Raw genomic sequence first — 24,796 nt, 5'->3', positions numbered from 1 at the left:
TGACTCCAGGGGCAGGGAAAACAAAAGCAAAAACAAACAATTGGGACTACAAACAACTAACATGATTCTGAATGGTGAAAGAAACTATCATTAAAACCAAAAAGATACCCTAATGAATGGAAGAAAATAATTGCACTTAATACATCCAACAAGGAGTTATTTTCTAAGATCTATACAGAACTCATATAACTCATTAACAAGAAAACAAATCACCCAATCAAAAAAAAAAAGTGAACAGAAGAGCTAAATAGACACTTCTCCAAAGAAGACATACAGATGGCCAACAGGCACATGAAAAAAAAAAATGCTCATCATTGCTTATCATCAGGGAAATGCAAATCAAAACCACAACGAGATAAGCACTTCACACCTGTGAGAATGGCCCATGTCAAAAAGACCAGAAACAACAGGTGTTTGCGAGGATGCAGAGAAAAAGGAAACTTCACACGCTATAGGTTAGGAATGTAGAGTAGCCTAGCCCCATGGAAAACAACATGGAGGTTTCTCAAAATATTGAAAACAGACCTTCCATACAATCCAGCAATTTCACTCCTAGGTATCTACCCAAAGAATACAAAAACACTAATTTGAAGCGATGTGTGCACTCCTATGTTCACTGCAGAACTATTTACAATAGCCAAGGTATGGAAACAACCTAAGTGCCTAATGATAGATGATGGATTAAGGAGATGTGGTATAAATACAATGGAACACTAATCAGCTATTTTTAAAAAGGATCAACTCTTGCTATCTGTGACAAGGCTAGAACCGGAAGGGATTATGCTAAATGAAATAGTTAGAAGACAGACAAACATTGGATGATTTCACGCAGATGTGGAATACAGAGGAACACACCAAATTACACCAAAACAAACTCTAGAAATCTGACAGAAGAATTGAGGCTACCAGAAGGGGAGGTAAGAGAGGGGACGTAAAGGAAGGGATCCAAATAGACTACAGCAGAGGATTTCTGGTGTTTGGGTGGTGGGTATGGTGTGGTAATATCCATCTGAACAGGTGTGAACCTGCACCCCTAAACATAGTGTTGTAAACCAATGTTAACTCAATAAAAATGATACAAAATTGTGTGTGTGCAGATATGTATGTATCTCTAGAATATATATGTATCTCTAGAATGAATAAAATGAAATAAATATGACTATATGAAGGAATGAAAAAAATTCAAACTGAAGGATTCTGAGCAGTAAGCATTTCTGTGGGACGATCAAGGTGGTGCTCTGTGTCTGTAGACTCTGTGACATCAGCGGGCACCACCATCAGAAGCCCTGAGTGCCCAATCTGTGCATGTGGTGTCTGTACACACCATGCACTGAAGAACTGCACGTACCCGAGACCACTCGTGTTTCTACACAGTCCACCAAAGGCAGGAGAGATAAGCACTGCTTGAGCTGAGAAGCAGGTTTAAGATTACGTTGGGCAATGAGAACAGATGTACCTTGACCCCAAGTGGAAACTAATTCTTATCTCCCTCTACCCCTCTCTCTTCCATATTTACAAGATGTTCTGATTTAGTTTGCTATGTTTCTGTCAGGACTTCTTACCCTGTTCTGAGATAGCCTCATAATTGCACAAACACAAGCCTGCTTTCAAAGTGATGAAGAGGGAAAGGTCTGAACTACCCATTCACTTCTTGTGCTTGGAGAGTGGCCACCTCCTGGGTCCACACAGATCTCCAGCAGCAAATAAGAGCATCAAAAACTAGCATGGGAACCAACTGAGAGAGAAGAACCTGGAAGTGGCTGCCTCTTGCCTCCCTCAAGTATCAAAGGCACAAGGAAACCACATGCAAGCACTTGGACAAATCCAGAATGACTGCTTCAACAAGTCAACGACAAGAAGGGAAAAGGAGAGAGTATGTCCACGATGCGGAGACTGCAAACCAGAACAACCAAACAGACCCTGTGGGCTTTCTTTGGATCTGACTGAAGCATCAACTGGAAAAAGACATTTTGGAAACATTCAAGCCATTGAGAATATAAACAGTGCAGAAATGATATGAAAAAATCGAAAATATTCTTGTTGAACAGATGACACCGTAAGGAAATTGCTTTAATACCACCCATTCTGAACGTGGCAAGGCATATGTGAATGACAAAACCCTACAGAAAGTGCCCATACAAAGAGTTAAAATAGTCTTTAGTGGAAGAAGAGATTTTGAAATGATCTCAAAGCACTCAAACTACAAACAGATTCTTAGGTGAAATGCTTATGAATGAGGAAGAAAATAATATTAAGGTCTCAGTTAAATATTTACAGGGATGATGTAACTTAAGCTTAGCCAACAGACATAAGTGAGCAGCAACCTATAAAGAGATACCCTGTGGTGGTGGGGATATGGAGAGGAAATGCCCCAGCCCACCCGACAGTGACAGCAACAGCACTGCCCACATGCGGCCACACAGCCACACCCGGCAGGTCCCAGATAAAGACCTGCCTGACCATGGACCCCTGTGCCAGTGTCATCCTGAGAAGGGCCACCTGCTGTGGTGACTGGCATGCTCCCCTTCCTTCAGCCTGGCTGAAGCCAGCTTTAGGGGAGACGCCAGATGAGATGGCAGAGGGAAGAGAGAAAAACCTGGACAAAGTGGACGGAAGAAAGGTGTCTTGGGAGAGTCCCCATAAGGAAATGATGCTGAGAGTACGTTCGTTTCCTAGAGTTGTCACAACAAATGGACACAAATGGGGCAGCTCAAAGCCACAGAAGATTGTTCTACCACTGCTCTGGAGGCTAGAAATCTCCATCAAGATGTCAGCAAGACTGTGATCCCTTCAAAGGCACTAAGGAGAATCTTTCCTTGCCTCTTCCAGCTCCTGGGGGTTCTAGCCCCCCCTTGACTTGTGGCTGCATTGCTTCAATCTCTGCCCCCTTCTTTTCTGTGTCGTATTCTCTTCCGTCTCTTGTAAGGACATGTCATGGGATGGGGACATCTGGATTATGCAGGATGATCTCATTTTGAGATCTCTGCAAAGACCCCTTCTCCAAATAGGCCCTAGCTACAGATTCTGGGGGCTAGGATGTGGTGGATATACCTCAGAAAAGAAAAAGCAAAACCAGCTTACTTCTCTCTTCAGAATTCAGAAACATTTGCTTTAAATTCACACTCTAAACCAACACAGGCAATAGTATCTGTTCTTCCAAATGTAATCTTACTTAATCTCTCTGTGACTCAGTTTCCTCCTCTGTAAAATAGAAAAGATAAATTACCTACCTCATAGTTGGGGGTTATGTTAGCTAATACATGTGTCTTTTTTTTTTTTTTAAGATTTATTTATGCATACAAGATCTGGGGCACAGGCCAGAGATGTGGTGGATGAGAGGATTCACCAGAGACAGTGTGGGGAGCAGAACAGGCAGACTGACTGAAACACACTGCTGAGGGGAGCAGCAGACGAGTCAGGAGAGGTCTGCTGCACCAATTGGGTTGCTCCCCGGCCATGGACGGAACTGGAGCTGCAGTGGCTGCGGATTGCTTCATAGGTTGCTTTTCAACCCTTGCACCACCAGGGAGGCCCATAATGCATGTCTTGCTTAGTGTAGTAACTGGCACTTAACTGTTAGTTATTACATTGTGATTAGTGTTATCATTATCATTACTTTACTGACTGCCCACTGTCTCCTCAACTCTCTTCTCATCGCCCCTTTCCTCGTAACTCCCTATGAGCAGGCCAAAGTACAACCTGATTGCTTATCTGCTTCTTTGGAAGAGCCCTTCCAGAATACAAATCTCAAACATTATAGATACAGCAAGCTGAGAACACTATATTGGGAGCCATATATTGTGTCAGGATAGGTGAGAGGCCATGTGGAGTGAGCATATGATTTGTTTCTTTCTATTTATTTCCTACCCCACCCTGTTTCAGGAAGAACTCCCTTAAACAGGCTCACATGGAACATCATAAAATTTAAAATAACTGAAGAAAATAAGTGAATGAGGGAAAACAAACAAAAAGAAAACGAAGCCTGGAGGGATATTAATTTTCAAAAAAAAAAAAAAGTCATGGGCCTCCCTGGTGGCACAAGGGGCTAAGCATCAGCACTATGAGGCAATCCGCAGCGACTGCAGTACGAGTTCGAACCTCAGCCAGGGAGGTGACCCACATGGTGCAGCAGACCTCTCCTGTTGTGCCCGCTGCTCCCCTCAGCAGTGTGTTTCAATCACCTGTTCTGCTCCCCACTCTGTCTCTGTGAATCCTCTCACCCCCCTGCACCTCTGGCCTGTTCCCCAGCTCTTATATGCATAAATACATAAACCTTAAAAAAAAAGTAGGCAAGTTTAAAAATAAATAAATGAAACCAGTCATCCTGTACTGCTCTGTCCACTTGCTAGAATCAGGCCACCACTTGGGTCTAAGCTCAGGAGCATGTGATACAGAGATAAAGCCTGAGCAGCTAAATTATTCATCACAGTCTCAAAATTAAAATAAGATGGGAGAAGCAGAAGAGGAAATAGAAATCTGCTCAGAAGAGTTGTAACTGTTCCTTGTAGTGGAAGAGAAAATTCTCCCTTGGGCCCTCTGAAAGAAGGCATGCTAGGTTAGTCACTTTTCTAGCTGATGCCTATACCTTTTCAAGTTTCAATACATGGAAATCCAATTCATTTATATTTTTGCCACATGTTGTTAACTTTTACAGACAATCTCTTCCTGATTTACCCCTAACAGACAGCTGAGCCTACCGAAGTTGATCTAGTAAGGAAGCAGTGCAGAGACTACTTTTTTTTAGGACAGGTCGGTGCACAAAAGCATTTCCCGGTAAAGACTCATCTTAAAGACAAAGCCCAAGTTTCCCACACCATGAAGAATGAAAAAAGTCACTATCAGCCACTCCCGATATTGGAAACCCTAGAGCTTCCACATCCCCTAATCCTAAAAAGCCAGGAGGAGTAAGAACAGTGTAGAGAAGGAAGAGGGTGAGACTCACTGAGAAAAAATACAGCAGGAAGCTTCTCAGCCGCACCTAAAAGCCCACAGGTGGGTGGAGGTCATAACTCAGGGCCGATGCTACAGTCTGAGATGAGGGTAGAAACGTCTTCTTGATGTCTGATACCCTGAATTTTCTCATGATCATTTTTAGCTGGCTGCTGTTTGTAATGTACAAGCATACGATTCCGAACACAAGAGAATGACTTCCGCTGGGGCTAGATGTGTGTGTGTGACAGTCCAGGAAGCCTCTCCCCTCTCGCCCTCTTGACCCACAGGCACCCACCACACTTACCTTGTTAAGCCACTTTAGCCCCGGTATCGTATTCGAGTTGATCTGTTCCTCCAGCCACGGGCGCATCCGCATCCTTTCCACTGGCATGGTGCCCTTTGGCAGAAGAGAACACACTTTAGGCATCTCTGCCATGACATGTCCGCACCGAGAAGGTCTGACCCCTTTGTACTTTCTCTCCCTCAAAAATCACACAGCCTAGTGCACAGGAGGGCTGGGGCTGGGGAGTGCATGCATGGAGAGCTCTGCCCTAGAGCCAACACTCCTGCGTGAGCATTCTGCTCATTTTCCATGGGGGCAATGCCTGCTCTCAGCTGAGAGGGCCTCATGGACAGAGGAGACCTGGATTGGCAGGAACCCAGCTAGGCAGAAGGCCGACCCCTCCAGTGTGACCTTGCTGTAAGGAAAATGGAATTAGTCAGGCTCTTTTTCCCCTTCCTGCATGAGCCTGTATGGCGCCACTGCAGCTTTGTTTTCCTCCCAGGTTTCACTACCCACACGTGACATCGCACTGATGCAAAATCACTTGGGAGTGTGAGCATGGGGCACGGCACCTATGATTACGGACAACCAGGCCGAGATGTACCAGAGCGTAAGGTGCAAGCGTATATAAACGCAGACACCTAGGCAGAGATAGAGGCAAAAAGCCAGAAGGAAGCCAGAGGAAGGCACAGAGGTTGCTGCCTGCCTCCCAGCACCCCCCACTGCCCCCCACCGCCCCCCCCCCCCACGTCCGCTGGTCTGCCTATGTGTACCCAGTTCCCTGCTCCAGCATTAAAGACCTGTCAAATCTACTGACTCCAAAATTCTTTTCCATTTGCCCACATCAACAATGAACCTGCCTGGCCTGGGGTGGTTGCACTACACTTGGCTAAAGCAGGATCTTAAACCTCTGAGCCCAGCTATGTTGACAGCAACACCTTCAATATATCAGGTGTCCAGAGGCGCAGGGTTTTACAGGACCTTTGGAAATTATCCTTCCAAGAACCAAGGGGAGACAGAGCAAAAGAGCTGTTGTGGGACAGAGTTACTAAAACCATTTCAATCCTTTAGGTTAGGTGGGTTCCATAAATGCTTTGAACCCCAGTACTGACACCTAAGGCTCTAAAGGACTCCATTCACTTGGGTCCAAGGTCTTTCCCCCGGCGGACATTATTTCCTGACTCATTCTGTTTACTTTCTGAGCTCACCATCATCTTGTTCAGGCTTCAGTTTTATGCTTCGATACAATCTCTTATTCACTCCCTCAAGGACCTTTCTTCAGTTAAAAAAAAAAAACAAAACCTCCCCCTTTGATCTGCTATCATCCTTCCTTTTCCTTGGAACTTACTTTCTAAAAGGGTTCCATGGTCTAAAGACCTTTCCCCTAGCAGCCCATGTGCCTCTCACCCCTCCTTCTGGAAACATTTCTAGGGAGGTCTTTCCCTTGGCCAAATATATCCAGAACGGAATGACTAACAAAGTACTGTCTACTTTGTTCACCCTATTTACATGGAAATTTAAATTTAACACAGATTCAAAGGGAACGGCGGGGCCGATTCAAGTTTCCATTCTATAGGATTTCATGGGTAGTGTTACATAATTCTCTTTTCAGCCCTTAGCTGTCTATTCTTCTTCACTCATTTCCTCCTCCAAAACATGAGCTCTGAGAATTCTATTCAGACGAATCTGGACCAAGATAAAAAAAAAATCTCAATCACTCTCTCTCCTAGCTCACCTCTATGCCCGCACCCCAGTTCATGCCAGAGTATAAGCGTCGTCACATGAACTACCTGGGGCCACACTTCTCTGCCTTGAAGACACCTCCTTTCTCTTGGCCATCCTCCCAGTTCTGACCCATGCATTGCTACAGACCCTCCCCTGTCCCTTGCTCATACCATGCCCTCTGCTCCTCCTTCCCAATCCTTACCCAGCCTCCCAGATTCAGCTTCCACCCTCCTGCTCCACCAGGCAGTCCCAGACCACTCCAGCCCGAGGAACTCTTCAGCTACCACACTGATCTTCACTGATCTTACGCTGCTCGTATGAAAATCAAACATTGCAATGAACCTTTCAACTGAGCGCAGCCTCGCTTCCTAACCAAACTAAGTTCCTAGAGACTAGGAACTCCACCTCTGGTGAGTCTTTTATAATCCTATAAAATCAAAATTAACATCTCCACACAAAAGTGAAAAGCTTGAGTCATCTCATACACATGTCACAGGTGAGGCCCACAGTGTGCTTTTCATGCTCTATTTAGTGCAAATTTTCCTGGGTCTTATAGGTGACTTCAACTGTCCCCCAAGAGAGGTCTGCCTGGAATGCGGTCTAGGGTTAATCAGTACGCAAGGTTGTAAGGTGCCTTGTGAAGACAAGATGTGCAAGAGGTGAGCTTCCTTCAAGCACGAGCAACAGTGTCGTGGGGTGTGAGTTTAATGTTAATATATTAACAAACAGTACAGGATGTTTAAACAATTATACATTGTTCATTGATTATACATTGATCAACTGATGAAAATGTGACCGGAAGCTCACAGGAACCTAATGTTCTTATAAGAAGTGGGAGATCTAGGTATAGACACATGGAGAAAACACCATGAGAAGACTTAGACACAGAGGGAAGACAGCGCTTATCGCCAGAGGCGGAGACTGGAATGTACTGACACAGGAGGAGCCTGGAGCCAGCAGAAGGTGGAAAAGACAAGGACAGTTGCTCCCGAGAGCCCCTGGAGGAGAATAGCCCTACAAACACCTCAATTTTGGACTTGCTAGCCTCCAAAACTGTGAGCCAACAAACTTCTACTGTTTAAACCATGTGATCTGTAGTTCTTATGGCAGCCACAGGACACTAATAACCCAAACGCCCGAAAATAGACAACTGGATCAAGAAGATGCGGTATATACACACAATGGAATACTATTCAGCATCAAAAAAGATAAAGTCATGCCATTCACAGCAACATGGATGGAGCTGGAAGGAATTATGCTCAGTGAAATAAGCCAGAAGGAAAAAGAAAAATATTGGATGGTTTCACTTATAGGAGGAATGTAGGAGAACCAAATAAGGGGTCAGGGGGAAAAATAATAACAATAAAAACAAAATTAACAGTCAAACTGTAAATCAGAGACATTCTGCAGGGGAGGGGGAGAGAGATCAAAACAAGGGAGGGAAGAGCACAAGGGACTATGGTGATGGTACACGGGTGAATTGGTGGTGGGAATTTTACAGGGATTACCCCTGAGAGGAAGAGAAAACATTGTCCAAAAATGAACAATGATATAAAATATATATAAATAAATAATCTTTAAAAAAAAATAAGGAAAGGTGACAGGGAGAAGGAAGGTGTTCTGTAGAGCAAAGGTCAGAACAAAGGTCTGAATCAAAATATAGGTTGTGGGGCAGGATGACCAGTTGCTGGAAGTCAATCAGCAACAGGGACAATGCCAGAGAGAGGTTGACCTGGAAAACCATACTATGTCTTTGGATCTCCATCCCAAGACCAAAGAGAAGAGTGAAAATTTATGTGAATGAATGATCTGACCCATTGTGTTAATAGTAAGTAAACTAAGAGTTGGTTATAAAACCTAAGCCACTTCTTCACCAACTTTCACGTGCACGTAAATCTCGATTCAGTAGGTCTAGCTGAGCCTCTGTGATTTATATTTCCAAGAAGCTCCGAGTTCCATGGAACACACTCTGAAGAGCAAGCTTCTAGATGAACTTTTGTGTTTAAGTGTAAGTCGCCTGGCTGCTCTGTGACTCACTGCCAAGTCCGGAGGTCCTGGCAGACGGTGCTGCTCAATGAGTGGGACTCTGCTGCCTCGTCTCTCTGCTGGTTCACCCCTTATTTATGTTCTGTGCCTTTCACATATGGATACAGCTCAGTCAAACCTAAAACGTGTCACCTACCTGGCCAAAATATCATGGAAATCACACATATAAAAATTTCTCTAAATCTTTAATCAGCACTGTCATTAAGTATATGACAATTTTTAGGAAAAGTAAAGTTAGCAAGTATCAGAGTCGAGAAAATTCTTTTATAGAGGGCTTTACCTTCTTCAGGCTTTTATGTACTTTTTTTAAAACTGAAGTAACATAGGTTTAAAGGTGTCCTGTGGAACAAAGGTTTACAGTGTTGTGTAAGTTTTAGGTGTACAGTTTCACATCTGCATGTACCACACCATGGCCACCAGCAAAGATCTAGTTACCACTCATACCATTTGATCAACCCCCTCTACTTTTTCCACCCATCCAGCCCCAACTCCTTCCCCACTAATAATCATCATTCTGTTGTTAGAATCTAAGGGTTTGTTTTTGTTTCATTTGTTCATTTGCTTTACTTATATTCTACATGTGAGTGTAGAATATAAAAATCATACAGTGTTTGTATTCTTCCTTCAGATTTATTTCTCTTAGCATAAGTCCCTCAAAATTCATTCATGTTGTCACAGATGGCAAGATTTCATCTTTTTTATAGCTAAGTAGTATTCCATTGCATGCATGTACAGATACCAACACATGTGTGCACGCACACACGCATCTTTATCCATTCATATATCAAGAAGAACTTAAGTTGTTTTCATATCTTGGCTATTGTAAATAATGCTTCAATGAATATAATGGTACATATATCTTTTTGAATGAATGTTTTTTATTTTTTTTAATAGTTAGGCCATCCCTAATGATACCCAGTGAAAAGCTAACTCCTGTACATAAAAGCACTCATTTTTTTCACTTGATTTTGTAGCCTGGCCCTACTTCCCACACCCCAAACAGGTAAGGACCAACCATACCAGTGATCCAGCCACATGACACAGAAGACTGCAGTTGGACATGAATTTCTCATCACTATCTGAGGTTGAATACACATCCTCCCTTCTGTGAGAGAAAGCAAAGGTGGAATTCTACATTATGCCTAGCACCAGAAACTGATCATTTGGCTTGGCTCTAAAAATAAATCATATTTCCAAAGATTTAAAGGTTGGGATGAAATCACAGATAGAGGACTGAGCACTGAAGACAAAAGATGCTGGTCTGGCATATGTATTTTCTAGCTTCCATCAGGGAAATTCAAGTTGATAGATTGATCTACCTTCTGTAAGGCAAATTTCCCATGTTTGTTAACACCCTGATCTCATGAAACTTAAAAGAGAGTTGAAGTAGACATGGAAGTAGTGAAGACATAGAGGTGCTATTTTTGCCAAGGAAACAAAAATAGCAGAAATCGGATGCTTGGGCTCCAGTCCCAGCTTTACCATTACTAACTTGTGACCTTGGAAAAGTCACATGATGTCTCAGGATTAGTTTGCTCATCCAGCAAAATAAGAGGTTTCAAAAAGATAATTTCTGAGTTTATCTATGATTCTAGGAATTCTTCTGAAACATGATGGATCATAATCTCACTTACCCTTTTTGGTAAGCTTCTATTCTTTTACAATGGGTTTGTACAACGGTGTTTAAAAGAAAAATGTGAACATTTTATAGTCCTATAAACCTAAAATACAAAGCATCTACCCTTGTGCCTGACAAAAGGCACTTTGTAAAATCACCTACCATTATAACTTTGGGATTTGGAGTTGGGATCATCTTTAAAGCCATGGCATGGGGCCATAAATCAATTCAGTACAGGGTGGGTATAGAACATTACAGGAGCCAAGGCTGCTGCCTACAGGCATGCAAGTTGTTCATTGTGATTCATGTGATGTGAATAGCCCTGTGCCTTGGTCCTGATATTGCCTTGACTGTGATCTTGAATTTTAACCTAAATAACTAAGATTTGGGTCTTTGTCATGGAATAGTAATAATGACGGCTGCTAGTTACTGAGTACTCCCTTTATGCCAGGCGTTAAAACCTGGGTTTTATATGGGTTTCCTCATAACCATAGGAGGTAGGGAGCTTATTACCCCATCCTATTACCCATCTTATTACCTATATTACAGATGACAGGACATATAGGAGACTTGCTCAAAGGCAGTCTGCTACTTAGCAAGGGAGTCAGGTCTGTCTGAAATGGCCTGACTTAGAAACCCTAACATGTGCTTTCATCTTACTTTAGAAAGTACTCCATGATGAAGGTCTTTTTTTTTCTTCTTCTTCTTCCCCACCCCTATGAAGGTCTTTAAACTCTTCTACCTACTAAATCTTTCCCAACTCCTCTTGGTTCTACATCCCACCAACATATTAATCTTCTTAAAATACCACTTTAATCATGTTAATGTTCTGTTTTAGAGACTTAAATATCCCAGCTGGATTTAAGATAATAAAATCCTTAGCTGAGATGGGATACTTCTGATAATTGTACAATAGGTAATTCAGACCTAACTTCAAGGTGAGTAACTAAGAAATCTGTACAAAATATCTTTTAAAAATGTTTCAAAACAGAGAGCAAACAAGGAAATAAACAATTATGAGGGCAAGAGAAAGAATGAAGCAGAAGCAATATCTGAAGAGTCAATGACCAGTTATCTTCCAATCACTGTTGTCATGATTACTAGAGACTCAATCAGATAAATAGAATGAAACCACAACTAGGCAAACTATAGTACACTTGCTGAGAAACAAAAATATAGAGAATAATCTTTGAGGAAAAATAGACTCTTTACTTTTGAAAAACCAAAAAAACACAAAACCCTCAGAAACCTTATAGTAACTATTCAATGGAAACAATGGAAGACAGAAGACAGTGGAAAGTATCAAGAGAAAACCACCACCATCTTAAAGTTTAATATACAACACATATTTCCTTCAAGAATGAAGATGCAATACAGGTATCTTCACTCTGGCAAAAACCTAGAGAATTTTCCAACAGCCCCCACAGTTCATCAGATGCCAGTGACAGAGTCACAGCACACAGGTCCACAAAAAAGTGTAAAGGCAAAAGCATAGGAGCAAGGGTGCTAAGAACAGGCCTTATGCTTGAGTGTGTGCTGCAGAAGTTGACCAGAGCAATGACCACACCCATTTCTTCTGTAGCTACATCATTTGTTTTAAAAAATGTATGCGGGCTCTTGTCACCTAATAGCCCTTCACACAAAGGCAGGCCACCACCCCTCCATCAACCTATAGAAACGTCACCCTTCCAACAAAGGTGAGCTCTCTGTCTTCATCCATGAAGTCTCCTCTCATAATTCCAACCACTAGACCCCCTGCTCCAGGGACTGTCAGCGATATCCAGTCATCCAGGGTACCAACAACTATTTGTTAAAAACATTAGTATAAGGGACTGTGCTGAATGTATGGAGGATTCAGAGATGTGTAAGAAATGATTACTACCGTCTAGAATTAATAAGTTAACTGAGAATATGAGCTATAAATCACATAAAGCTAACTAATAATACTATAATTATAATAATAAAAGGTTGCAATAGTGATCACAAAGCAGTATGGGATTAACAGGCAGCCAAGTGAACTAGTTCATAAGGAATGCATAAATCATTACTGAGAAAGTTTGCAAGGAGGAGCTTACAAGAGGGAGAGGCATTGCCTAGGCAGGAAGAAGGTGATAGTCAAGCCAGGCAAGGCAAAAGGTTGGGGTAAACGGCCAATGCAGGACTGAGGAACATGTGTTTGCTGATGTGGAGCAACTGACTCACATGCCAACGTGGGTAAAGCTTTGTGAGAGTCACTGACCATGGGGGCAGCACACGCTGGGTATCTTACATACAGTCATCCTTCCCAAAACACAAGTTCCCATTATACGACATTTACACTCCTCCCACTGACTCCCCTGTACCATTCCAGCAAGAATTTCTGCTCAAAATTATGTGAACTGAGAGGAAGCTGGAGTGAAAATTTGAACATCCTTATCATCATTATCCCCATCACTATCGTTCAAGTGCTGACTAGGAATCAGACACTACGCCAGGTGCTTTTCATGCATATTTCATTTAATCTTCAAACATACCTGATACTAGACCTGAGGTATAGTATCTTATCTCCCTTTTACAGATGAAGAAATAAACCTACTATTAAGCTGCAGAGCTATTCAGTGGTAAAGCTAGAATTCAAATCTAGATCCACCTGACTTCAAAGATTACGCCAGAAACCCCTAGACTATGTTTTTAAAACCTCTGGTAGCAACCCTTTAAAGGACATTAAATCAATGTATTTCACTAAAGATCAGCATTACTGGATTAAGTGTGCACTGTAATTTTAATGTACAAAAATATACAACAGCACAGCACTCTTACTTCAGAGTGCCCCAAATAAGAGTAAGCATTGTTTTATTAAACTTGCATTTCCTTTATTTTTTTTTCATTTGACACCTATTATAGGAAAACTACTACAGAGAAGAGGGGTTGCAGACTCAAAAATCTACCAGCGTCACACTGGTGTGCATGTGAGTGAATCAGACCAGATTCTGAAAGCTCAGTTAAGACATCAAGAGAGATAGGCTGTCATGTTACTCTTTGAGTTTCTGCAACCAAATGTGACTACAGTTTGCAAATTCGAATATATAATGAACCGTAGGGGACTATGTGAAGTGGTGGATAGATTTCCTGTCTTCCTCCTGAAATGTTTTAAAACATAAGTCTTAAAAAAAAATAAACTAGACTAGGAATTTTTTCACACCCTTCACCAATTTCTCCCATGCCCCACCCTCAAGCAGAGAGATCAAATGGTATCTACCTTTCTCTGACTTATTTCACTTAACATACTAATGCTCTTGTGGTTATCCATGTCAGAAATGGCAAAACTGTACTCTCTTTTATGGCTGAATAATATTCCTCTGTGTGTGTGTACCAGGTAAGCATGCAAGCATGACAACTTCTTTATTCATTCATCCATCCACGCCACGTAGGTTGTGCCCACAGCTTGGCTAGCGTAAATAATGCTGCAATGAATTCACTACCTCTAACAGTTACTTCACATGTATCTTAACGCTGCCTTATAATTTTTATTTTATGTGCCTCACTCCATGGAGACAAACGTCCCCTTGAACTAGAAACCTATGTTTACACTGCTATATAGGTTCAAATATAGAACTAATTAGTCTTGTACCTTGCACCCAGCAGGCAGCCATCAGTGTGCCTGCATGTTCTCAGCCTAGCCAGGCGTGCCTGCATGTTCTCTATCAGCAGAGACCACACCCACCACAAGTGGCTGCTGAACACCTGAAACGTAGCTAGTATGATGAAGAACCATTTGTCACCAGACAAATACAGACATGAAGGCCGGTTCTAGTCCTTCCAAATCCCAGCCTGTGTTCAGGAGCCTGGGAAAAACAAGATCTCTGCAAGAGACAACCTATAGCTGGCAGGATCCACTAACATAAAAACTGTTGTATTTTGAGTAAAAGACTGATTTTTAAAAGACCTGAGGCATGCTCTGCAAGCTCAATCACCCTCTGGATGACAACCGATTGGTAAGTGGGGTGACTTTGGCATGAGTAACCCTAATCCCCATCTAGATCTGTAAGCTCTTGGAAACACCATCAGCGGGCAGGTACAGAGCTCAGTATTCCCACACGACACCGCAATATTAATGACAGCCAACGAGGATTAAGTGCTCCAAGGTGTTAGGGAAGTTCTAAGCCTCTTATGACTATGAGTACACTTGATTCACAGCAGCCCTACATGTGGGTGCTATTAAAATCCCTATTTTATAGAGGAAGAAACTAAGGCACCTACTGCTAAATAAGTCATGAAGGTGCTGAGTGGTGGAGCGCCAATGTAGACAGCAATCTTAGGTCCTGACTGAGCCTTTGGACTATGAGGTCAAACTGGGGTCCACATAAAGAGAGGTACAGAGGGCACAATGCTCCCAAACTGATAGGAGCTTGTACTGATGGGGCCCCCAGCGCAGGTGGAGAGAGCCCCACACCTGGCCAGCTCTGCTGGGGCCAAACAGAAAGCAGCTCCCAGCCTGTTTCCCTACCCCTTGGGAAATCCCACTTTCCGCACCTCAGTACCTCCCCAACGAGCGCAAGCCGTGAGATGTGCTGTCCTCCAGCCAGAGCTCTTTATTTTGGTAATCTATACTAGGAAAACACTGTTTCCCCACTCCCCAAAGAATATCTTTCCACTCTCCACCCCATCACCTTCACGCCTCCTTGAAGAAGCAACAAGGAAGAACCAGGGGGCTCTTTTCTGTGCACCCCCTGGGGGCTTTCCCCAGCAGTTTTGTTCAGCTTCTGTCTCTGCCATCAGGCAGGGTCACTGGATCCAGGGCATGGCCACCTGGGCCCCAGGGCGGGTTTTTAGAGCAGGGAAGGAAGAAAGTGCACAGCCAGTCTATCACTGATTAACTGGAGAGCTGCTGAGGAGCAGAAAATGAGCCCCACGAAAGGCTGAGGCGTTGCCATGCCAGCGCTCACCGCGCTCAAGCCTTGGTGTAAGGCAGTATGATCCACTGACCAGCTCAGTATTTTGATTCTCTGTCAAGTCCATCCCCTTTGGTATATGAGGCTATTTTGCTACCCCCTCATTTTTTAGTATCAGGAACTCTAAGGTGTGCCCAACCCCCAAGTGGGCAAACACCAATAGACCCCCTCGAATCACATAGCACCCAGTCTGCCTGGCGCCCCTCACTCCCAACTCACTTGTCTCCTGGAGCTAAGGGACCAGTTTTCAATTGACCCTTCTGAAAAGCCTTCCTGACCAATCCAGACGCAACTATTACACTATTTGCTCTGATGACAGCCCTCTTCAACTGTTAATGACAGTCTTATCTCTTCTGACTCTTCTCTAACTTGATGTGGAACTTCCTAGAAAGTGATTATGATCTCCATGGGGCCCAGCACGGTCTTTATTTATCATGAGTAGGATGGTGGTCATGACACAGAATGTCACTGAAGAAGACGTCAGGACCATCCGGCCACCCAGGCACAGGGTGGGACACTAAGACTTGGCGGTGCCTGTGACCACCACAACTGGGCAAGTCTGTGGCCAGTGCTGCTTCTTCATCACAGGCCTCAGGAGACTAGAACTGGGGAGCGATGGCCTTAAATGAGAAAACTTTCTGTGATTCCCCCCAAAACTCAGAAATCCCTCAGTCTCCACCTCTTTCTCCACAATCGTGGGAGCTGCACAAGTCCGGGGTGCCTCCGGCACCATCTATGGCCAATCCCCAGGGAACTGCTTAAGGAACCAAATGCTGATGGTAGCAGAACCGCAGACCCTTGTGCCTGCATTTTCTCATCTGTAAGCTGGGGACAGCTTTCTCATCAGGGTTTGAGATAAGGATTAAATACCAGGTGCAAAGCACTCAGACCAGTATCTGAACAATAATGGATATTTCATAAGGAATTGTTTCCACAAACACAAATTTATGGTCAAGAACATTCAATGAAGCATGATTTATAACCACAAAAAAATTTAAATTGACCCAAATGCCACATAGTAAGGAAGAAGATGGTTAAATAAAATGTGCTAGACTGCAACAAAGGGGCATTGTGACTGTAGATGATTTGTATGGAAAAATGCTCAGAAGATATGCGTTAACCGAGTTAAAATATAGAATTATATATTCTAACATGTATTTTTATATTGTCTATGTAAATAATATACAAGTTACTACAGCCCAGAATATAATACAAGTTAAGTGAAGAAAAAAACAGAAGCAGGGCGTGGGAGCGCTTTTTCAACCTTCAGGACAATGAACTCAGGACATGCAGGGCCATGGGTGGCTTCCCCAGGCTGCCGTGTCCAGGTGGTGACACAGTTGTCCCCCCTGGGTGGCACCGATGGCAGTCAGGAACCACACAGAGCTCCAGTGGACTCTCGGATGACCAGTACCGCCTAGTACGGGACTGACAATGTGCACTGAGACACAGCTGTTGGCCTGGACCCGGGCAACTGGGCACACACAGGGTATGGGGTGGAGGCAAGCACCCCAGCCCCACGCAGCACAATAACAGGTGAGGAAGTTCCCTGGACATTCAGAGTAAGGGGCTGCAATGGTTTGCAGCTGGAGGTCTCTTGAGGTGTACAGTCTTCATGAGCTATTTCATTGTCAAGTCCCAGGACATTACAATGAGTACTCTCTTGTGCTCACTCCGAGCTGCCCAAGAGATACTGATGTCATCAGAGAGTCCTAAGTTTATGTGAGAAAATAAGAACAATATAGCAATCAAGAACATTCTTCTCAAAACAACAAAGGCAGCTTCCCCCCTCCCTTTCTGAATGTTTTAGTCCCAAAGCCCATTTGATGGAATTGAGCAAAGCACATGACTACGCTGGGATAGTGTGCCCGAAAATCATGTCCACCAAGAACCTGTGAATGTGACCTCATTTGCAAGCAGGGTCTTTGCAGATGCAATCAAGTCAAAACAAAGTCATGATGCTGGATTAGGATGGGCCCTGAATCCACTATGACCAGTGTCCTTACAAGCAGCAGGAGATTTGGGCAGACACCAGAGAAGAGAAGGTTGGATGAAGATGGAGACAGATTGGGCTGCTGCATTGACAAGTCAGGGAGCTCCAGAGGCTGCCAGCAACCCCCAGAAGCCAGCAGGGTAGCGGGGGGAAGGTTCTCCCTTTGAGCACCCAGAGGAAACCGGCCCCGCCCATACTTAGATTTCAGACTTCTGATCTCCAGAAATGTGAGAGGATAAATTTCTGTTGTGTAAGCCACTCAGCTTGTGGTGCTTTGTTAAGACAGCCCTCAGAAAGGAAGACAGTGGACGAGAGGGGTGCAAGGATACAGCAGCCCTGGGTCGGGGTTGGGGTTTGGAACGTGTCCATCTGCACGGAAGGAGGCAGCAGTGTCCTGGAGGGTGAGGACACATGTGGGAGGGAGACTGCACTCGGGGAGTGAGGGTGCCCAGTGGAGTGCCAGGGACTCCTGCTCAGGAGGGGAGCAGCCTGTCCAGAGTGTAGGAGCCCAAGGAGGGGGGTGAGGTGGGAATCCTTGTGTGGGGGTCTTAGAGGGCAAATATAGGCAACTGAGTATGTGTTAATTAATGCAGTAAGGATAACAGGCGCGTATTGGAAAAGGAAGTTCAAACACAGAAAGAAAACTAGAACAACTCTGGGTATTGGATTGCAATAGTACTGAATTCATGTTTTTCACCAATCTCAATAAATACAGAAGTAAATACAGACGTAAAAGTGTGTGTGTGTGTGTGTGTGTAAGTATCTATATAAATGGTAAAACCATGTTCCCTAACCCCACCCATTAAGGGCTTCTTGGGAAAATGGTTGATTCTGGGGATGGATGAGGGAAAGCAGAAAGAGCCTGAAGTACGTTTGGGGGTTCAGAAAGTAAGTAGGTACTGAAAGAATGATGGGAACATGTCAAAAGGAAAGCGATTTAACTTGAATGGGCTCTGCTGGCCAAATATGAGACAATTTGAGCATCAAAGTATAATGAAAATGTGTCCTGGTCCACTGAACAAAACAAGAATCTATGAAAAATTAGGGAGAAGAGAAAGCTTTTTCATAAGTTAGAATACCAACTAATAAATAATGGAATTAGAAGAGTAGGCAGCTAGCAAAGTAGTAATTATTCAGTAAAGAAACATCAATAGATACTAAAACCAGTGAGTGAAAGATTGATCCAACATGGGACATTTACACAGTCTCAAAGCACCTCCCACAAAATATTGTTTATCACAGAGGGGAAGAGAGTAACTTCATAAATGGAGAAGCCGGACAGATACATCATTAATCTAATAATCAAATGAATGCTTCAATAAAAGAACAGGTCAAAGTCATCCACCATCTGAGAAGAGAGCATCACATCTGTGATATGCTTACAGAAAAGACATAACCAGATCTAATCAAGAAATCGCCAACACAAACAAACTGATGGACAGTCTATAAGATAACTGGCTTGTAACTGTCAAAAAAATGTCAAGATGGTGGAAGTTAAGTAGAGATTACAAAGTCAACGATAAAGGCACCCCCTACACCTAGATCCAACTCCTTTGCCTCAGAGAATGGTATGAGACAACTGGCAACTTGAATGGGGTCAGAGGGTTGGAACTCGTGCACCAGAGGTTCTGACAGTCACGGTTGTCTTAGAGAAAGTTCCTGTTTATAGGAAAGACACACTCAAACATTCAGGAGCGACAGGAGGTCATGCTGGCAAATTACTCTCCAAAGGTCCAGGAAAAAAAAAAAAAAAAAAAAAAACCCTTGTACCATTTTTGCAACTTTACTGTGAGTCTGAAATTAGTTCCAAAGAAAAAGACTTGGGCAGAAAGACAACAGCAAAATACAGTGATTTATAGTACAGGGTGGGGGAATCGGTGGCATTTGTGCAAACACAACAAACACTAGAAAACTCCCTCTGTGGTGTTTAAATTAAACTGCTGGCAGTTTTCTCTTAATCCAGGCACCGCGCTGCAGTAAGTGCATGCATCAGTCTCTTCATCCTCCATCCAGAAGGGACGGCACAATCAAGCAACAATTACCTGAACCTGGAGCCTGTGAGCTTCGTTTCCTGAGGAATATGAGGAGCGACAGTCTCTAATACTCTTAAATTGTAGTTTGGGTAGGAAACTAAAAAACGAAAAGAACCAAACGGCTGAGCTCCCTGCATGTTCGAGAAGGCGCTCAGATTTACCTTGACTCCGTAATTGAAGATATTTGAACTTGAAGACACAACCTGATTTCCCAGCAGCACTGCCTCACCTTGAAGGCAAGTTAGTAGCAAACAAGTCAGAAGCCCCCATCCTGGCCTTGCCACCTGTATAGCCATTCAGCCTTCAGAGGCCCCATGACACCATATTCTCTGAGGACATTCTGGAACCACTCCGTGCTGTCCACAGAGCCTCCAGATCTGGCGTTGCTCTGGGCATAGTTCTGCTTTCTCCTCACTCAGTTCCCCTCCCACAGCCTTTCAAGCACTTGGCTCAAAAAAGGTCCACCATGAGGAAAGGTTTTGCTTTTTGTTTCTCATGTGCAACTTTTTTTCAACTTGTAGAATCCGGAAGGTGATTCATAACCTTCAGTCCTACTTGCTTGAGCCTGGCTGACATGCTCATCACGACTTGGGTCTCACAGTCACCAACAGAGCACATAAGTTCTATTCTCCAAGAGAACAACCACAGCACTGTAAGAACAAAAAGTGAAACCAGTGGGTCCAGAACAATTCCTTCCTTCAGCAAAGCCTTTACCCAGCATCCATCTGACTGCGCTCTCCCCACCCCCCAGCCCCAATCTATTATCTGCCCTGCTGCCAGAGCCCCCTCCTACAAGCACATGATCTACTTAAAGCCCCAGGCTCCAGCTTCTTCTCCCTCCCTGTCCTCACTTCCCAACCTCTAACCAGTGAGTGTGCCCCTAGAACTCTCTGCTCCTGTTGTTCCTCAGCCTTAACAGCATCCCCTTTCCCCCGCCAATGACATTCCTCAGGTCTTAGCTTCCAAATCACTTCCTCAGCAAGTCTTGGTCTTCTCAGACCATTGCAGGCCCCCAAATCCATCTGCCTGACCATAATCTCCATGAGGCCCAACATCATTGCTATTTGTCCACAACAGCACTGTTCCCAGGGACAAGAGTCTGGCCAAGGCTGATGCTTAATATGTAAATAATGAAATTACTTTGTCTGTATGACCAGAAAGGGGCCTTACAGCCTAGTAAAAAGAGGCTGGTGCACAAGCCATTACAATGAGGAAAATGACGATCTCTTAAAAAAATGGTACCTATAAATGCTGTGGAGAATTTTAAAAAGATCATGAGCTATACATTTCTTTAAAATGTTTTTATAAATAATACTTTAAATTATTGTAGGTTTTCAAAATATAATCTTGAATCATGTTCATTCCAAAACTTTATATATGAGAATTCACTTTTTGAATATTCTAGAGAAACTTACTAAGGCTAACCAGGCATTGAATTGCCCATCACCAAGAATTCATAGTATGGTGACCATGTCCAAAATGGAAGACTTCAAGTTACAAGTGGGGCTTCTTTAACAGTAATACTTTGCTTTTAAACAGAGAGACTACTCAGGGAAATACTCGGCTGGGGGGAGGAGGGATAGTCATGCCATGAGACATATATGTTCTTTCATTCAAAACCCTTGGACCAGATAACGTGTCAGAATTCAGTTGCTTTTTGAATTTAAAAGCCATAATATGTTCCTCACATAATCATTCAGCACATAACACCCCCAGCAATATCCAGAGCAGAACCCCCTAATCCAATAAATACAGTAACATTTTTGCAGTAAAACGTGAACAGTCACACTGAGGGAGATTAGTAATAGCTATGAATAACTTTATGCCAATTCAGGGCAGACTATATTGCCAAATGAGTCATGATAAAAAACTTTTAGTTTTCCGAGGTTTTTGGATTGCAAATAAGGACTTTAGATCTGTAATTGATTTGAAGTTATTTCTATCCTTAGAATATATTCTTGTTCCCATGTTACACAAGAAAATCAACATCTTCTTCCTTAAGTTGTACTTACATTATAAATTAATCTGGCACGCACTGTGCTTAAATTAGTGAATGAGAGTACATTTTTTGTCCCGAAATGGAAAAGTTTAATGCAAACTGCTTTGGCATGTTAGAAAGTGGAGAAAACTTTTGCTGAATATTTTTATTCAATTTGAAATCTCAGTAAAATCTCATTTTAAAATTTATTTCCTGTAAACTAGGTCTACCTAGCAATAAGCAGGCTTTACTTTTACCATTGTTTTCGCTAATTGTTTTAATTTGCCAATCTAATACATAAAATATGCATTGATAAAATTACAAAAGCTTTAAGAAAAATTCAGTCTTTAAAATATCCTCCCCAGAGTTTCTTTACAACATTTGCAATGACACTGTTCCTTTCTGTGACATTATAAATATTTGATTTCAAAAATCAAATTTATTACAAAGGACAGTTTTTGAGCATAAAATAAAATCGAGTTTATTTGTTTGTTTATTAGTGTTTACTCCATGGGAGAGTTGCATCATTGACTGAGATGGGCCCATGAGTCACTTTCCCCTTCAGTAAGACCTACTTCTCTCTGGAAACCATGATGTAAAACAAAAAACTCAACACTTATAGCACCACAAATACACATTTACTCAAAGAACTGTCTAAAAAATTTACCTCTTTCGCTTCTTTATGTAAAAATGACTTTATGTTAAAATGACTTTGAACAAAAGGGCAAATGTAATAATAATGTATGTTGCAACACAAGAAGTGTAGCAGACATCCAACTGCTTAGTGTTTGTGGGACTTGGGTCGAAATTCTGTTCAGAGATGCTTAGGCCCAAACTTCCTCCTGGCTGTGTGAAGAAAGAGAACATTAAGATGGCTAAGTTGAAGAATCCCAGATACCCTGTTACCAGACCTGATTCCTCAGGAGATAATGATGGTGGTGGAAATGATGGTAAAGACTTTTACAGAGAGAGCCTATGATGCACCTGGTATTAATCTCTATGCTTTATCTACATTGTTGCTTTTCCCCCATTATCCCATTTAATGTTCACAATAACCTAACCAGCCACGAACTATTGTTAGTACCTGCCACTTTAAGAAGAGTTTAGCCTGTGCTCAAGCTGATTCTCCATCATTGAGCTCCACTATCATGACATTCAAGTATCCAAATCTGGGCTTCACCTTTGAGTGGGCGGAGCTCCTCTGCTTGTGCCCTTGGGTCTCCAAACATAAATTCTAAAAAAAATTAGTGTTTCCCAAGCTTTACTTGGAGAGCATGTTAGTTTTGACAGCTGTTTGCTCAAGTCAAGCACATTTCAGGAACATGAATGTTAAAGTCCCCCAGGCCTACAGATCAGAAAGAAAACCCTGAGCCAGAGCTGTGGCATTCCTCAACACTTTCTGTTCATCTTGGTTCTGAGGGAGAAGCAATGAGCTATACAATCACCCACAAACAAGGATGGGACATGAAGATAAGTGAGTTGTCTGGGACTTTTCCTAAAAGAGGAAGTCTTTTGACCCTGTATCACCCCAGGGCTGCACTGATGAAAACACTGTGTGTGTGTGTATGTGTGTGTTTTTATCTCACCAGATCTATCAGAAGAGATAAGCACAGGTCTAAAACCTGTGCTTTGTTCAGTCCCTGAGCAAAAAACAAACCTAAGAAGGTTTGGAAAACCTTCTCACCTCCTTTTGACATACCCTTTGGGTGAGGTGGTAACCCCACAGGTACCCTTGACTGACAGCCGTGAACTCCACCAACATCTCAGTGATGAGAAGGAGGCAGAAAGAAGGAGTATAAGGGCAAGAATCTGAACATTCCTGCCATTCCCAGCCTGTGACCAGCAGAACAGGGACAAAGGAACACAACTAAGGACAGGGCTATGCTCCAAAGCAACAGCTCCTCTGCCTTAAAGAACACCTTCCTGACACAATTTCATAATGATTGCAAAGACTGAAGGTTTTGCTTCAGAAAACTCATTTTGCATCCATGCTATCTGATGCATTGAGAATGCCAGTTAAAAAAGAGACAGTATCCATAGGTAAGAGACTCACAGAAGGAAGAATCTCATGACAGTTAATTTTCTCCTACTGGTTTCCATGCAAGTAACAAAGCAGAGGAGACAACAGATGCACTGTGGAGCCTGGCTGAGATGCGTGGCTTCAAGTCCCAGCTCTACCACTTACTGTGTGACCTTGGGCAGATTACTGACCCTTCCTGTTTCCAGAGGGGGCTTTGTGACGATTATATGAGCACACCTGTAAAACATCTAGAAGAGTGCTTTATATCTCACACATATGATGGACTAGAGTATAAACAGGTACCAAATTTCCAGACAAGGAGCCTGGCCACGGGTATCAACGATTCTCAATGACATCCTTTGACTCAGCCATGTCACCTGTAGGACTGCTTCTCAAGCAATTTAGTCATGTGTGAAAGAAAATTCAAAATTCCCTGAAAAATAAGAAATTTCTGAAAAAATAAAAACTAAATGCACAGTCTGTAGGTTGGGTCCTGGCCTGATTTGAACATAAAAAGTTGAATTGTATGAAATAATAGTAATAGGTAATCTTTGTTTAGAGTGTATGGCATAAGGGACGACTCAAAGGATATGTTTTCTGAAAAAAAGGGGAAAATTCTACAGTGATCATTAAATCTGTAGCAGAAACAAAGGCATTAGTCTTTTTTATAAAGATGAGGAAATTGTGTGGAATTGCACAGGTAAATGACTTTCAGATCTGTCTCAATGAAATTTAGAATATTTTAAAGCCATCACCTGTTGAAGTTATTTTTTAGGAGAATTTGTATCAGGCAATACTGACCTAAAGCAGTAGCGTGACCTTTTAAAATATTTCACAAACCTGAAATCGTGCTGGCACCACCGGGCATGTCTGCCACAGACCCCAGCACCTAGATGGCACTGGGTTCTGCAATTCAGCAAAGCAAGAATCATGCACAGATTTCAAAGCATATGGACTCAGGCTCATACTGCATGTTCCAACCGTCTTTCCATATGGAAAATGGGAAAAGAAGCGACCCTATTTTTCCCTTAATCAGCATGTCCTCTGAGCACTGTCTTTGCAAAACAGAAGTGAAGCAAACACTCAGACAGTTTCCAGACTTCTGGGAGTAAGGGGGAGAGTTCATGTAAGACTGTCCTCCTCTCGGGGAGTAGCCTGGGGTTCCTGGACACCATCCATCATGTCAGCAGCAGGAAAGCCTGGAAAAGACGTCTTCATACCTAAACGTACCCGGAAA

General features: G+C 42.9%; 1 protein-coding gene across 2 annotated transcripts in view; it reads right to left on the bottom strand.

Annotated features, from left to right (window-relative positions):
• The window catches only part of IRF2 (interferon regulatory factor 2), a 75,108-nt gene that overhangs the window by 32,100 nt on the left and 18,212 nt on the right, over window positions 1-24,796 (bottom strand). For both annotated transcript variants that reach the window (XM_037526403.2, XM_054701036.1), the window contains exon 2: window positions 5,237-5,329. In XM_037526403.2, coding sequence (XP_037382300.1) covers window positions 5,237-5,323 — 87 coding nt within the window. In that variant the 5' untranslated portion in view covers window positions 5,324-5,329. The remainder of the gene's footprint in view (window positions 1-5,236; window positions 5,330-24,796) is intronic.

Source organism: Talpa occidentalis, unplaced genomic scaffold (assembly GCF_014898055.3).
Source record: "Talpa occidentalis isolate TD23 unplaced genomic scaffold, MPIMG_talOcc4v2.1 talOcc4.4, whole genome shotgun sequence".
NCBI lineage: Eukaryota > Metazoa > Chordata > Mammalia > Eulipotyphla > Talpidae > Talpa > Talpa occidentalis.
This window is presented reverse-complemented; position numbering and strand designations above follow the sequence as displayed.